Source organism: Glycine soja, chromosome 18 (assembly GCF_004193775.1).
Source record: "Glycine soja cultivar W05 chromosome 18, ASM419377v2, whole genome shotgun sequence".
NCBI classification, from domain to species: Eukaryota; Viridiplantae; Streptophyta; class Magnoliopsida; order Fabales; family Fabaceae; genus Glycine; species Glycine soja.
The window spans coordinates 50,561,922-50,578,785 of record NC_041019.1 but is presented as its reverse complement, the minus strand read 5'-3'; the positions used below and the strand labels follow the sequence as shown (position 1 = coordinate 50,578,785).

At 30.7% G+C, this 16,864-nt stretch overlaps 1 protein-coding gene across 1 annotated transcript; it reads left to right on the top strand.

The window, feature by feature from the left end:
• Nucleotides 1-13,571: 13,571 nt before the first annotated feature.
• LOC114396154 (phospholipase A(1) DAD1, chloroplastic-like) lies at nucleotides 13,572-15,011 on the top strand. The gene has a single exon (XM_028358052.1). It carries the CDS (start codon nucleotides 13,643-13,645, stop codon nucleotides 14,909-14,911), a length of 1,269 nt encoding a protein of 422 aa, XP_028213853.1. The 5' UTR covers nucleotides 13,572-13,642; the 3' UTR covers nucleotides 14,912-15,011.
• Nucleotides 15,012-16,864: the final 1,853 nt, after the last annotated feature.

The following is a 16,864-nucleotide window of genomic DNA, read 5'->3' as shown; positions in this document are numbered from 1 at the left end:
TATTTTATATAACTAAAATTTATAATTTATAATAAATAGATACCTCAATTCTAAATATATAAGTTATATTATAATTAAAATTTGTAATAAATAAATATTTTTAACATATAAATTATATTGTAGGTTTATGATATATAATTTATATTGTGATATTTTGTTGTTGATATTATTATTATTATTGATAATTTCTTTTGAAAATTTCAATTAAAGTTAGAATTGAAGATTTTCAAAAAATGTTATATTCAAACTGATAAGATGTTAAGATTTCATTTGGGATGATTTTTTTTTTAGTTTTAAAATTTTTAAAAATTAAAATCAGTTTTACTTTTGAGTCTTAGTTTACTTTTTGCTTTTAGTTTTTAAAAAGATGTTATAAATTGAAGATAAATAAAATGAGTCAACTTATCTTATCTTGCTCTGTTATGAAATAATATATGGTGGCAACAGAGGTAACAATGTGAAAGTGACAGTGGTGATAATGACGGTGATAGTGACGGTGATGACAATGGTAAGATGGAATCATGGCGACGATGATGGAATCATGATGATGACAGTAAAAACTTGGACTGACACGACTAGTTGGACTGATTCAACTGCGACTTGAAGGTTTGAATGGGTCGACTTGCCTATCAAATCAACCATTCATTGCACCTGGTGCAACCTAGTAGGACTTGATTGGGTTTGCAGTTAAACTGATGACCCTTTGACTCGGGCAGGGTCACGCTCAAGGTAGAAAACACGTTCGATCATGCAGGTCAATTAAGGTTGAATATAAAATTTTAATTTTTTCTAATAAAAATTCAGTCATGCAAGTCAATTAGTGCCTCACTAGTTCAACCATTGACCCACTAATTTTTAAAATTATGGATGGTGGTGGGAAGAAATATAGTGGCAACAACGACCACAACAATGATTGGGGTGGTGGCAACAATAATAGCAAAGAAATGGTGATGGTGATGGTGGGTGGAATAGTGGTAGTAGCGATGGCAACAACGATAGAAGTGGCGATGAAAATGGTGGTAGCAACAATGGTGGTGTGATGGTCATGGAGGTGGAAAGGTGAGGTGCGATGGTAGTGGTTGAATAATGGAATGGTGATCGGGCAATAGTGGTAGTGGCAATGCAATGGTTGTAACAACCATGCCTTTTGGGTTTTTCATTTAAATAAAATAAATAAATAGATCAATAAATTAATTAGGTCATCAATTCCCTCGTTATATAAATTAACTTTTAACCCAGATTAACTTTTACAAAAACATCTTCTATTCTTTTTTTTCTTCTCATGCACAAGAACCCTAACAGAGCAACCGAAGGAGGAGTTCTAGAGAGCACTAGAAACGTCACTATTGTTAACGAAGAACGCTTGAGCGACTACATCGAGATAAGGGATGAATTACTCACGCTTGGGTATTAGAATGAACATGTATATGAATCTCTAGAGGATCAATTTTAGGTTGTTTTTATAAATTTTTAATTCATGAACCCTTTTCAATTGAATATTTCATATGCTAAATTGAGTGTGATATCTATTATCATAAACTTCTATGATTTTGTTTGTTTAGTATATATTGACATAATATTTTTATTGAAGCTGGTGAATTGTCAAATTGTTATTACTTGATTTTTGTGTATATTAACGTTTATGATTTTTTTTTTTTTTGTTTTAAGCTTGTGCATTTACCACTATTTTCAAATTGTTAGTAAAATGATCACTTGAATTCAAGGTTTGGCCCAAACCATTGTATTCGCTTGGCTTGCAATCAAAATTTACTGTACCAGTTTGCTGAAATACAATATATTTCTCGCTTATGAAACTGACCACATACGGTTCTTTTGTATATATATATATATATATATATATATATATTCTAAAAACATATACAATAATATTAATAAATAAAATAAAGTTATAAAAGTTATTGCTTAATAGTGATTATTTTTGCTACATTTTAAATTAATTGTTGTAGAAGTTCTTTTTAATTGAAAATAATATAGTTCGATTTAATTTATACATGTTTTGCGCCATGTAAATATTACTACTAAGTGATATGTGTATGATTATTGAGATGTGAAATTGTTTTATTGAGATTATGAAATTGTGATTGAGATTATGTGTAAGTGGTAACCATTTGGTATGTAATGAATTGTGAATTACACGGGTGTTGAGATGTTGTATGTATTGAGTTGTGAGCTATGAATTATACAATTACACAATTGTAAGACCCTTTAAGGAAGACGAGTTAATACGCGATGAGTTGTGATGGGCTCCACGGTGGGAACCCGACGAGTTTAATCACTTGGGGCACGATGAGTTAAAATAATTTTAAAAAATAATTGAGATTTTGTAAACAATTGAGTAGTTGTGTGTATTACATAATTCATATGTAGAGTCTGTGTGTTAAAATATTTTATAGGTTAAACGTGAATCAGGAGGGAGAGGCTCAAATGAACTCCTCGGAGTCTAGGCCTTGGGGGCAAATACACTCGGTTTAAGTGCTTCTTTAAGCATGTGTTGATCCCACATGGTTGGAGCATTCTCGCAGTGACCCTAACTGGTCTCCCTATGATTTCACTTAGTGAGAGTGACTTGACTTATCCATTGTGAGGCATGTCCCGTCATGTACTCCTATGCGTCCGACGAGATTTTTTACTAAAAAATGGTATCACATTACATGTAGACAAATGTGATAACTCATTTCCGATGAAAAGTCTCGTCAGAAAAAGTCTCGTCAGACGCCTAGGAGTACATGCAATACTTAAATTAATCTCGGTGAAAAACCTCATTGCATGTAATACTTATTTAAATGTGTTTTAAAAATTTCAATTAATTTTGTATTCTTATCCTTTTATTATATATATGTGTGGGGGGGGGGGGGCGGTGGGAGGGGGTAAAGGGTGTCACAGTGGTAGAGGTGACAATGACAATGGTGTGGTGGCGGTGATGGAGGCAGGGGCAAAGGCGATGGTGGTGATTAGAATGTGTTTTTAAAAATTAAAAATCAAATTCCGCATTCTTATTAAAATCATATACACTTATTAAAACTAAACTTTTTAAAATTTTCAATTAATTCTGCATTCTTATCCTTTTATTATTTTATTATATATATATGTGTGTGGGGGGGGGGGGTGGGGGGGGGGAGGGGGTAAAGGGTGTTACAGTGGTAGAGGTGACAATGACGATGGTGTGGTGGCGGTGATGGAAGCATGGGCAAAGGCGATGATAATGGTTGTGATTAGCATGCGTTTTTAAAAATTAAAAATCAAATTTACATAACTTTTTTTTTATAATAATTTTAAAACTATTTTATAATTGAGTTAAAAACCAATTCTGTTTCATTTTTACAGATCATATTTTTGTTTTGAAAATTATATTTGAGAACTGAAAATAAAAAAACTCACAATCATCCCAAATAAAGTTAAACTGTTCAATTGATGTTAAAATTATACTATCATATTTCAAATGCATGTTTGGAGTGTATTTAAATTTTGAAAATAATATATATATATATATATATATATATATATATATTTAAAACTAATTTTTGATGATATTTGGTTACAACTTATAAAATCGTTTGACTGATATTAAAAACATAAATGGAGATATATCATGCATTTAAGGAGTGTGAAGTTCATTATTTCATAAGAGAAGATTATTCAAATGAAAAGGAATGTGAGAGACTGAAACAATAAGAGTACATATACACTTATTAAATTTACTTACATATGAGGATACAAGGGATTATAAACCTTTAGTACGTAATGTATTTTCTTTCAGTTATATAATATATTTTTATCAACAAAGTTCGAATTTTGAAACCTTGCATAAATTTTTTTAGCCTAATTCCAGTCAAAGGAATGTAATGTTGGTAACAATTTTTAGAAGAAGGGGGTAAGCCCCCCCCCCCCCCACACACACACACACACATGGACTTTTGTTTACTTGGTCGTGTCTACGTACGTTGTAATTTTTGTTCACCAACACGAAACGCGTTGTCTGCCTCGTACACTTCATCAAAGACGACTTAGTTGGTAAAATCTGCTGTCTTAAATTGTCGATCGATCTCAGTATGAATGAGCTGTAAACAAAGTTTTCCTGCAAAGTCAATTTCTGGAGACGAATTTACAATGTTTTCCATTTAACAAATGGATATGCAATCTTTTAAGAGGCAAAAATCGCCGCAGCTTCTGAAAGCAGGAAGATAATAAATTAATAAGTACTCGTGGGTTGAATTAATTGTGCAATAAAACTACCACTTTGTCTATGAATGGTGTACGTGCCCTTGTCTTCTCTTTTACAGCACACTTTTTCTCCGCAACCAATTACAAAAGAATATTAATATATGGACCATGCATACCTTATTTGTCGACTTAACTTAAAAGTTAAAAGATGATCACACCACTGGCAATTAGACTATACACCAGAAGAGAATTTAATGTAAAAAGTGTAACCACCAAATACCCGTGTTGACAATATTTTTTGTTAAACTATAATAGAAGTTTGTCAACTCATGCATTTAATTTGCTATTGAAAATTGGTTTCTGTTGTAGCTAGGATTGCTAATTAGGCTTCAATGTATAATGTATACTTAAAAATTCTTTATATATATATATATCATACCTTAATTAGTAACTATAAAATCATATTTATCCTGTAATTCCTATATATAAGTGCTAGCCGAGCCTTTGTAGAGATGTAAATTGATTCTTGAGCTCTCCTATTACTATGTTTGTTAGATTAGACTTCTAATCCGTACGAAACTATAAATCGTGTATCGCGTGTATATCTAGAAAGGATTCTTGTTCAAATTTTTCAATCAGTTTTATAATTTCAACATCTAAGAGTTGACATTATATGTAATACTATATGAAATTTCTTCTATATTTCTCTGACTTTTTATCCTTTTCATATATATACATCTTAAAATACATCTCCAGGTCAAAATGAGCGACATTTTACTCTCCATTTTTTAGGTTTTGAAATACATTTTCCTTTTCCAATCCGATAGGTGCTTCTTTGAAAGTGCTTAATCTTTTTAGTTTGTCGTGTAGCTTTCTCGTTGGCTCAACGGTTGGTGTTCAAGAAAATTTTCTTTTGTCAATCTTAAAAAAGATTTTAAATAAATAATTGGCACTTTAATCGCGTTTTCCAATCGTACGAAATGTAGAGAGTGAGAGTGTATCTCGGACAAGGTATTTTTGTGTGCAACAATCTCTATTCAGTCTTTAGTCTCTAATGCCACAAGCTTCTTACACGGTTTCTCATGCAATTTTTCTGGATAGTTTCTGACTGGATTGCACTTTCATATTGTGGAAATAACTTGTAAGTATTAAACGAAAATAATATAAATAGAAATATACGCGGACAAAACACGATATTTGACCGTGGATTAATCAATAATAATTAAATATATGTTTAATATTATATTGTAGTTGAATAATAAAATCATAAAAATCAAGTTAGATAAAATCATAAACAACGTAAACCAATCAAATTATATATTTTGTAAGATAAAACTGGTTGATTATCATTTTAATTAGAGTTTATTTGGATATAAAGTTATAAGTTCTTTTGAGAATTTCTCAACTAAATTTTTTTTTATATTTTTAGTAGAGAAATTCTTAAAAATACTTATGACTTATATTCACAGAGATTCTGACTCTTAAAATCTTTATATTTATAATAGAGAAACTGTTAAAAATACTTGGCAGCAAAACTCTTGTTAAAATATTAAGTTGTAATAGTGGTTATACCTAATTATTTCACTCCCCTAATTAAAAAAAACTAATTATATCACATCACTTCTTTTGAAAAGGAGTTTCCTTTAATTATTTAATTTTATTCTTTCTTACATCACTTAATGATTTATCCCATTAAAAGGGGTACAGATAGTTTGAAAATAATGTGACTGAACATTCTGTACGAGTTTGTAACCATCTTTTCCAAAGGATTTTTTAGGTATAGAAGAAATCAGCCTTCCGAACAATTTGATACAAGCCCAACTCACAATAGAAAAACAGAATGAGGATCATAGAGTTTCCAACCAAAGCAGCAAATAAGCCCACCAAAAGTGTACCTAAATTAAATGAGCCCATAAAGAAAAGTATTAGGCTGCTGTTTCCAAAGCATTATCACTACTGTTTCATGCATTTCCTATTGTGTTATGAATGCATGAAGCAATAATTGAAGTCTAGGAAGTTTTACCCAAAGTATTAAAGTACATCACACCGAAGAGCTCACCAAAAAAGAAAAAAAACACGGAAGGGTTATATGCAATCACTGATCAAGGTAGCTAGTCATCATTTAATTAATGCGATATAATACACTAATAAAAAGGGGAAGGATATCCGCATGAGATAGATTAGCAATAAGATATTATTCGCTTCAAGAAATTTATAAATTTAGAAGTGCAGTCATTTCTCTTGTTTTTCCATTCTTCTTAATCTAGAAGAAATATATCAATTTGGCTTATGGTCTTGGAAATTTTGGAAGATTTTCTTGAATTTGTAGTTGCTACATATCATAGGATATTTAGGTGAGTCCCAATAAGTAAGGACCATCTAGAAACAACGTTCTTCTAAGAAATTGAAGTTACTAAATGATCCAGAAAATTCATACAAACTGCATCAGATTAGTTTGAATTCACACTCTAGCTATTAATACATCTGCAATCTCCATAAGTCTATCTTGAACCAACACTAATATAGATATATATATATACACACACAGCATTGCACATGAAAATTGAAATTGCTTATTACCTCCACAAACAATTTTCGTATTCCATGAAATGGTATTCTAAAATATTCTCAAGCATCAATTATTACAGAATATGCATTATCTACCGATATATAAATCTGAGTATTGATAAACAAAAAGTGCAGCTGGTGGATGAAGCATACCAAATACACATCCAAGCACATATTAAGAATACGATACAACCCAAATTCTAATACATGACAGCAAATAGAGTAAGCCAAATTACCCCATTACAGAATGACGTGTATATTATGTGTCAATGCCATGTGACTGGTCATAGAAGGGGACATTATGTGACAATGTATCCTTCAACACAAAATCACCCTCATTCCAAAGTTTACCTGACTCACTCCACATTTGAAATCTCTACCATACAAAACCGCAATTTTCCAAATCAAATTCCAAATACATAATGGTATTCGTACCCGCTGACAAGGTAGTACAACTGTTCAACACAACACATTTAAATATATAAACACCTTTTAGGCGGCAACGATGTACTAGAGCAAATTATCTCAAAGAATAATATGACATATAAGAGATTCAACCAACAAGTTACTATGAATATTTCATACTGATGTCATGCTTACAAAAGAATATGAGATTCAAAATTCATATATACCTAGTGCAACATTGTTGTTGTGCACGTCTATATACATTCCACGTATAACTTTTTTTTTGAAAGGCTACATTCCATGTACATAATCGGTCACTATAAAAGTAGTGAAACTTAAATTTTAGATGCAAAAACAACGAAATGAAGGACGAGAAAACGAATAAAACGAGGAACAAATTGATGGCCAAAGTATAACTTTATATATGGACATTATATTGCATTTCCCCTATAACATATGCATGAACCAAATACTAAAGAACCGACCGTACCGGAGCTAAAAATTCACTAAGGGACCACTGAATCAGTTACGGAAAGAGATAAAAGAGAGGTTCTAGGCCTCTATCGCGCGCCTTTGGCATGCACATGGCGGTCTCTTCCAATAACTTCTTTTCAGCAAAAGTGAATGCGAGTCCTTTGATTCTTGAAAATATCCTTAAGCCATGCAAATGGCCAAGCCAAAACTATCTTAATCTTTTTTCATCACTATTATTCACGGCAGAAGAGGACAACAGGATACATGCATGAGGTAAAATGGCAGTGCTCCTTTGATCTTGTATTCTGATTCAAAAGCTTATAAATGTTGTTTAAGTAAAAGCTTATATTTAAGATAGAGATAAAACACTATGCATTTACACATCCAATCATAATCACAAACTATTATGTGTATCATTGATTTTCAGGTGAAAAAATATTTTTAATATAAAAAAATTGCTGGATCAAGATCTTTGTTTTTATTTTGATCATTTTACTGTTATCCATTGAATTTACATTGAAATGTATGTACAACATTTCTAACTCCATTCCAAACATGTATATTATACACGATAAGTTTATTTATTTTTACAATAATTATTTTAAAAATTATATAAATATAATATGTGATTGGATTACAGAGTAAATCTAGTAATTATTTTACATTGTTAATGCCTAGTGTATATATAACTATTTTCTAAAGCCATATGATCTGCATCAACGTCTATTTTATATATTTTAATTCATAAGGGTCAATTTGGTAGTCAAATTAAATAGGATAGAATAACTCTCGTCATGTTTTTAATCAAATGTTGGAAGTTCTCTTATTTACATAATTAACTATCTAATTTGATAAAAAAAAATATTACCTGATTTGATGGAAAAAAAGTAATATTGTCATTTACACAGAGTTATTGATTTTTTTTAAGAAAATATTTTGCAATAAAATTTATTTTATTCTCTCTTAAATTTTAACTTTAATTGCTATAAAGTTTAGTTTTCTTTGCCAATATGGTAGATTTGTATAGGATTGTTGTGCAAATGCTTCTTATTGATGTGCGGGACTATACTCGATCCCTTCACACATATTACAATGAAGATGCATAAGACTGCAAATTAAGGTGAACTAACAATATTTATAATGTATGATTATTTAATGAGTTATTTATCTTAAATTTATGAGTATTATAATGTCACAGATTTAAAAATTTTACATAAGAATTGACTTCAATACTAAAATTATTAAAATGAGTATTTAATTTGAGTCATGCTAATTTTTGAAATTGAAAAATAATTATTTAATTAATAAGAATAAATTAAACAATGACTATTTATATAAACAACACTCACTTAGGCAAGCGCTCTCAAATAATTTGTTCCTATAATAAAAATTTGTTAAGTAATTCATGAAGCACTCATTAAAAATATCCTAAGAGTGTCTGCAATTAAGAATAGCTCAACATTTCGTGATAATTGTAAAAATAATAATGATAAAAATAACATCAATAGGTACCATGACACCTGTGATGATAATACCATAAGTGTAAACATGAGTCTTTTGAAAAAAAAAATGAAAAGATTAATTAATCTTTTTATAACTAAAAAAATTTATGTAAATTAAAAATTAATTCAACTCTTTTATTTAAACACATTTTATTTTAAAAATCTACATATAAAAACCAAAAGATGAAAATATGCAATGCTCAAACAGACCCTATTGTCCAAGAAGGATAAGAAAAAATAGAAACAACCATTTACTTTGCCTGTTGGATAATGTGTCAATCAGCTTCCACCTGGAAAAGTTATGTGAACTAGCAGATGCAAATAAAGCATTAGTTCCATCCAAATTCCTTTAGTTTATGTGGTCCACCACACGCATGATCTTTGGATAAGTGGCATCTTGATTCGCAGATTAGCTTCAAAATGGCCAACCTCTCTACCTTATATATTTGCGTTGTTATCCTAATCCTACCCTTACCAGATCTTTTCACTTCCACCTAATCAAATCCAAATCCCGGTTGTTTTCGGTTGCTTACTTCATCATTAAAAGTATAATTTCTAAATGAAAATGATATCTAAAGCCTTACCATCTTGAAAAGTTGCTTTGCTCAATATTTTGTGGGTCCGAAATCGTCCAATAAGATGGCTAAGAATCTGGATTATGCTATAGATGAAACTAAAAGAACTGAGAATGTACGGTTAAAATGAGCTGTCGAAAAGAGAAACTCAAATTAAAATATTTATGATACAACAACTTATTGGAATCAATTAGCGAATATTTATATTTATACAAAAATATTTTACTAAAGTCACATAAAAAACTTTTATCATTCTTTTTTCTTATATTGATTAGTTTTTGAAATCGAATTCTACTTTAAAAGATATATATATATATATATATATATATATATATATATATATAAAATAGTAGGAACGTACGTACTACGTAGGAAAAGATACATGCATGCCTCCACTCTTTCGGAAAATAGTAATAATATAATTAACGCTAAAAGGTGCTGATAACGGAGGACAAGATGCTGCGTAAGCATACGTTAAGTTGAAACAAATATAATTTATCAAATGGAGTAAACCATTGCGTTCGATTCTTTTCTATCCATTAACAACTAACGCCACCGTGTTTTTTAAGATCTGTGCTCATTAAGAAAAACAAAGCAACTTGCTGAAACCTTTTATCCACATACATATATGGTTAGTTAACCTTAATCCCCATTGCTCAAGCAGATATTAAATATTCTTTGTGAGCACTGAGCAGCCCTCATATGTTTATGTACTGAAAGATCAATATTACTTGTTAGTGATAAAGACTACGTAAGGGATAAGAATGAACATAGCTGCAGGAATATTCTTGGTTTTTTTTAGTACTGCACAATTAATTCTGTATTTATGTCTCTCTTTAGTCTTTTTCGGCTTTCCATCATGCATATATCTAATATTTACTTTAAATTTATTGGTATCTTTTTTTTTTTACTCTTCCTGAATTTTATATTTCATACATTCTTTTAATTAAAAAATGTCTGACAAAATTACTTCTTTAATTCGATAACATAAGGAAACAAATTTACGCGTCGTCAATTATTTTTTCAAAGCAATTTCTAGGAAGTTGACATAACCATGGGAAATGGCTTTATTAAAAGTTCAAGTTATGCAAATTTAATTAAACTACATATGGTTATAAGTTGCATGAAGAGTCTAGTATACTTAAACTGTCAGATATAGAGTGCATTTAATTAAATACACTTATATAATAAGCTTTTATTAAATGAGGCTTTATTCATAAACTTAACTATAAAACTTACTGTTGTAAAAAAATATAAAACTTAATGAACTAAAATAAAAACAACACATTTTACTTAATTTCTTCATAAAATTACACATTAAAATATAATAAAAAATTAAAAAAGGTAATGAATAATTTTTATAAGCAAAAAAAAGAATTTTAAATATTCCCATTATGTATGAGTAATTTTACCATTTCTTAATAAACTTCCGCTATAATTTTGAAAACAATAGTATACTTCTTTTTTGAAGAAAAACATAATAGTATATTTTTTCAATTGTGTATAAACGTTAAATTACAATAACCAGTTTCCTAAAATCAAATTGATTAAAAGACAGATTCTAAAGTATGTAAGAAAACAAATACGAAGTGTTCCAGTTGATTAAAATTTTAAATAAAAAGTGCTATTATAATGTTTTTTTTTTCCTTTTCCAGAGATATTTCAGCGTGTTTTAAAAAGTATAAATTAAATAATTTATATATTTTCATTTTCTAATATCTAATTATGATCATTTTTAGTTAGTTTAAAATATATTATTTTTATCAAGAAAACCATAAGAAATGCCCCAAGGTCTCATCCCCCTCTCCATTGTATAGTCCAATATTAACGTAAATGATTAGGGTAGAAATAAGTCAAATCAGGTACCTAAACCTAACATGCTTCAAAATTTTGTGGCCAAGCTTGGCATGGCCTATCTTCATAGCTTGTTTATTGAGGTTTAAAATTAGTCAATGAACATTTTCTTAAATAAATTAGTAGGGTTACAGGCTACAGAATCTATCACTCAATAGACCAATAAATTTATAAATAATAAATTATCACTAAACATATCAGTGAACTTATAGCTAACGTACCGCGGTACTATCACAGTAAAAACCCTTAAAATTCACAGAAACGTATTATATGTTATAGATATTGAAAATTTAAAACTAGCTCAAATTAAAAACTTAATGTTTTTGTTGTTAATATAATAATATAAATATTATACATGTCTAAATATGTTTAAGATTTCTAATGAATTAATAAATTTTATTTTAGTTTCTTAATATATTTTTTATTTTATGTTAAGTCTCTAATAAAATAAAAAATTATTAATTTTTTATTTTTTTTATTTTTTTTAATCCTTCTAATATTTTTAATTTTGTCCCTAAAATATGAACATCATTGTTATTAATCCATATTAAATATTTATCAAAGGAGCTAATACAAAATGAACAAAATATTATAAAAATAGATATATTTAAAGAATTAAGACAAAATAAGAATTAAAAATAAAATTTTATTTTATTAAGAACTCAACAAAAAAAATTATTAGTGACTTAATAAAATTTATTAATTTACCAGAGACTCAATATAATTAAGTTTATTATATATTAATTATTAATATTTCAATTATAAATTATATTATTTCTAAATAAGTCCGTCTATTAAGCCCTCTGGACTTTTCCATAAGCCCATAGTTTAGCCTACTTTCCTATAAATTTTTTTGTTAAAAAAAGTCTGAATTCTTCACTGAATAGATTAAGTCAAATCAGATTTATCTTTAAATAATCTAGGTTGTAAGTAAGTTTTGACGAGGAAGAGCATATTGTATTTTCTTTCCTAAATGTAATAAATAGAAATAAAAAAATTCTAAAAATATTATATGCATTTTGGTGGAGATTTTATCAATTTGGTGCATTCCACAAAATAATTTTTCAATTCATGAAAATTGACTGTAAAAAGAAAAATATAAGGGGTATGACATACAACAATAAGCTTTACGATTAAATTTTTGTATAGGGTTTAACTTCGGTTAATTATTTTATCAATTTTAGCTAAAAAATTAACTTTTAAATATTAATTGGTATTAGTTTCCATTTTGTTTTTTAAGTAACGCTAATGCTTGAGACATATACTTTGACGCTTGAGTCTTGAGCAGTCCACTATTCTCTCATAGTCTCATGACTTTCACCTAACGCGGCTAGCCCCTATGCCAAAAGCGCAGTCAGATACTTTTCAATTTATTTATTTTTTATATTACCTTATGTCTTTCTTTATAGTTATGGAATAATTTGGAGAATTTTTCTTTCGGTGTCCTTTTTCAATAGAAAATACATAAAATATACCATTTGCTTTTCCATCTCATTTCGATCTATTATTTTCTTTCTTTTTCATACATCACTAACTATATTCACTGTTTTGTTTTTTCACATTTTCTTTTCTTTTCTTCTAAACCCACCTTATGTGAACATTTCTGATTATCTTTCAAAAAAAAATAAAGAAAAATTGTAAATAACTTTATGCGAAAAGAAAATCCGTGACCGAGTAGCAAGACTAGTGACACACACGTACCTCCTTTAGGCTGGGCAGAATTTAAAACATTTATGTTTTCAGTACAAGGATATATATATTATATATAAATCAAAGTCGTTTTTAGGTCCCACTAGCTGCATCAAAATCTTCTTAAACTTTCATGTCCAACTCTCAATCATTTCTTTATTCCCATCAATCACTTCACTCACCCATAGTCACGCAGCCATTTTTCAGTTACCCAAATCACAAACCTCTCTCCCGAGATCCCTTTTCCACCACCGTCCATTTCCTTCACTTTCTCCTCGTATAAATGCCATGCAAACCCCAAACATTAGTTGTGAGAAAAAAAACACGCACACACACCTATACAGACAAGTGAAGAATATATCCCAATTACACAACACAAGTGTCTCTATAGCAATGACACTCTCTATAAGCCCAACCACCCAACCACACACTTCACCTTGTTCCGTCTCCAAACCCAACGTTAACCCAACTTTCTCACACGCCACCACCCCAAGCTTACCCTTCAACAAGTCCCAACTCGCTTGGGATCGCATCAAGCATGACTCAGTGCAATGCAACTCGCCCAAGCTCGGCCACAAGTGGACACAATACCAAGGAATCAACCAATGGGATGGTTTGCTAGACCCTCTCGACGACAACCTACGCATGGAAATCCTAAGATACGGCCAATTCGTCGAATCCACCTATCGCGCATTCGACTTCGACACCAATTCTCCCACTTACGCCACATGTCGCTACCCGAAAACATCGCTACTCGCTCGAACCGGACCGAGAAAATCCGGTTACCGAGTAACGAAGAACTTACATGCAACATGTGGGGTAGAATTACCCAACTGGGTTTCCTCTTTGTCTCAGCTGCCACGTGTTCAATCTAGTTGGATTGGTTACGTGGCAGTATGCGAAGACAGGGAGGAAATCGCACGTCTGGGGAGACGCGATGTGGTAATTGCTCTAAGGGGAACTGCCACGTGTCTCGAGTGGTTGGAGAATCTTCGTGTAACCTTGACGAAATTGCCCAGCCATATGGGCTGTGGATACGAAGACTGCATGGTGGAAAACGGTTTTTTGAGTCTCTATGTCTCCAAAACGGGCGCGTGTCCGAGTTTGCAAGACATGGTTCGCGAAGAGGTGGCGAGAGTGATCGAATCGTACGGCGATGAGCCACTCAGCATAACTATAACCGGGCACAGCCTTGGAGCCGCACTCGCGATTCTCAGCGCGTACGATATAACCGCCACGTTGAAGAACGCGCCGATGGTCACTGTGGTTTCCTTCGGTGCGCCCCGCGTGGGCAACGAAAAGTTCAGGAGTCAGTTGGAGAAGAGTGGGACCCGCATACTAAGAATCGTAAACTCCGATGATGTCATCACAAAAGTTCCTGGACTCGTGGTTCGAGATGATGACGTGGCGTGCAGTGGCGGTGTCCACGCGGCGGGATTCCAGAGTTGGTTCCGTAAGGTTGTTGATGACATGCAGCTTGTGTACGCTGACGTTGGACAAGAGTTGAGAGTGAGTAGCAGGGAATCGCAGTATCTGAAGAAAGGAGATGTCGCCACGTGTCATGATCTCAAGACGTATCTTCATCTGGTGAATGGTTTTGTTAGTTCCTCGTGTCCGTACACGACCAAAACGACACAGTATCCAGCGGAAGCTTGGCTATGATTTTTATTTTGGTCTTTTAAATCACGACGCTGTGTATAACTCTCACAGTATCAGCCTATTTTAACTGTGAATAATTAATTATGACTAATTTAATATCTATTCTTTCTCAAGAGCATGAAAAGTTACGTAACTGTCTCTATTTCTTCTCGCCTACTAAGCACAGCGTTAGTATGATTTTGCTCAGATTAATGAAATAAGGTAGAATGGAAATTAAAGAATGAAGTGAATCAATTGTTATAAAGTAATTTTAAGTTAACTAATGATTTTTAGTTAAAATATAAGATATACAGTTATATTTAATATTTAATATTGGATATGAGAGTTAGTTACTCATAATAATGGTATAAGACTCAAATATCTGTGATTTAGAAAGAAAAAAATGGAATCATACTCTATTTTATTTAGTTGAATTTAAACCTTCACATGCGTCTTCCAGCTGCATTAGTCACTCACTCTCAAATCTCATCGGATTATGATTTCCATAAAGAGACATTGTACAGAGTACTGCACTACTGTCTACTATTTATCACTATGACATGATGCACAGAAAATTTGATGCAAACTTGTTTGTTTTTTCTCCTTCATGGTCACTGTATACGACTTTATTTGTGGCACGTACAATTTCAAGTCAATGTAACACTTGTTAGTGCCTATCATATATTCTTGAGTCAATTAATTTACTGCATTGGTATTCAAGTTAATGATATAATTTGAGTTTTGATAGAGTTAGAATATGACCTTTTCTGTATTATTCCTCTTATTTATAATGTTGTTGTGCATGAGATGGGTAATTCTCTGTCTGATGAGTTAGTGAGATAGGTAATTACCTATCATTTATTAAGGATAGTTGTGATATGTTAAGTTGTGCTGGTATTATCTTTTCTCGGATAGCACAACAACACTTGTCATTTTATTTCAAGTAACGACTGATGAAAATTCATTTCATTACATAAAATCTTAATTATAAAATAATAACTTTATTTCAATCCATGTCATATAATCATATTCCTCAGTGAGATATATCCAACTTCAACCCAATTTTAATTTATAGATTACTTAATTATCTCATTTCTTTGAAGAAAAATATATCTTTCAGACTGAAGCACCGATTTGGCTGCATCATGGATTGTATGTTAATTTTGATCACTCCTGTTTGTCTTTTACTTTGTTTACACTTCTTTAAATTTCTCTCTTTTTTTTCCTTGTTATGTGTGGAGTGGCTAAAAATATTAACCACGTGTATAACATGTAATATAAGAGTGGTGTAAAAACAATGATATGGCAAATAATTTTTTATCCCCGATGGAGAAGAAGTTGACCCAATTGTAAAAGTGTTAAACAGGGTCATCTTGGAGTGCGAAGATAACTTATATTTGACTCAATATACTTTTTATGCTTTTTTATTTTGTTTTTCATCAACAAAAAGACTATATATGTCTTTTATTTTCTTAACAATTTTAATGTGCTCGTTCAAAATATTTATAGAAAAAAGTTATTCCCATTTGCACGTTAATCACGATTCGATACATCTATAACGCATTTAACTATTGGAATTTATGTTTATTTTGAGATGATTGATGGCCAAATATTTGTAAATGTTCTTAACATAGATTGTGACTTGAGAAATATAACCTCCTCTGGAAAAATACTCATGGACAAATTTTAATTTACTATTTGCTTTCTGTTGGTTTTAAATTGTTTAGATTGAGTTGCATAATCAGTTCTGGTAAAACGAATTGAAATTCTGTAATTAGTTAAATTTTTATTTTATTAATTTTAAAACCATTATTTTCCATCCTTATTTTTTAAAAATATCCAAATTCCAGTCATTAAAACTAACACTTTTTCTCCCTCTATAAAGTTTTAAGTTTGTATATTTCAAAAAAATTAACTACACAGCAAGCAGTCTTTATATTTATGAATGAAAGTTACTATTAATTAATTAATTCCAAT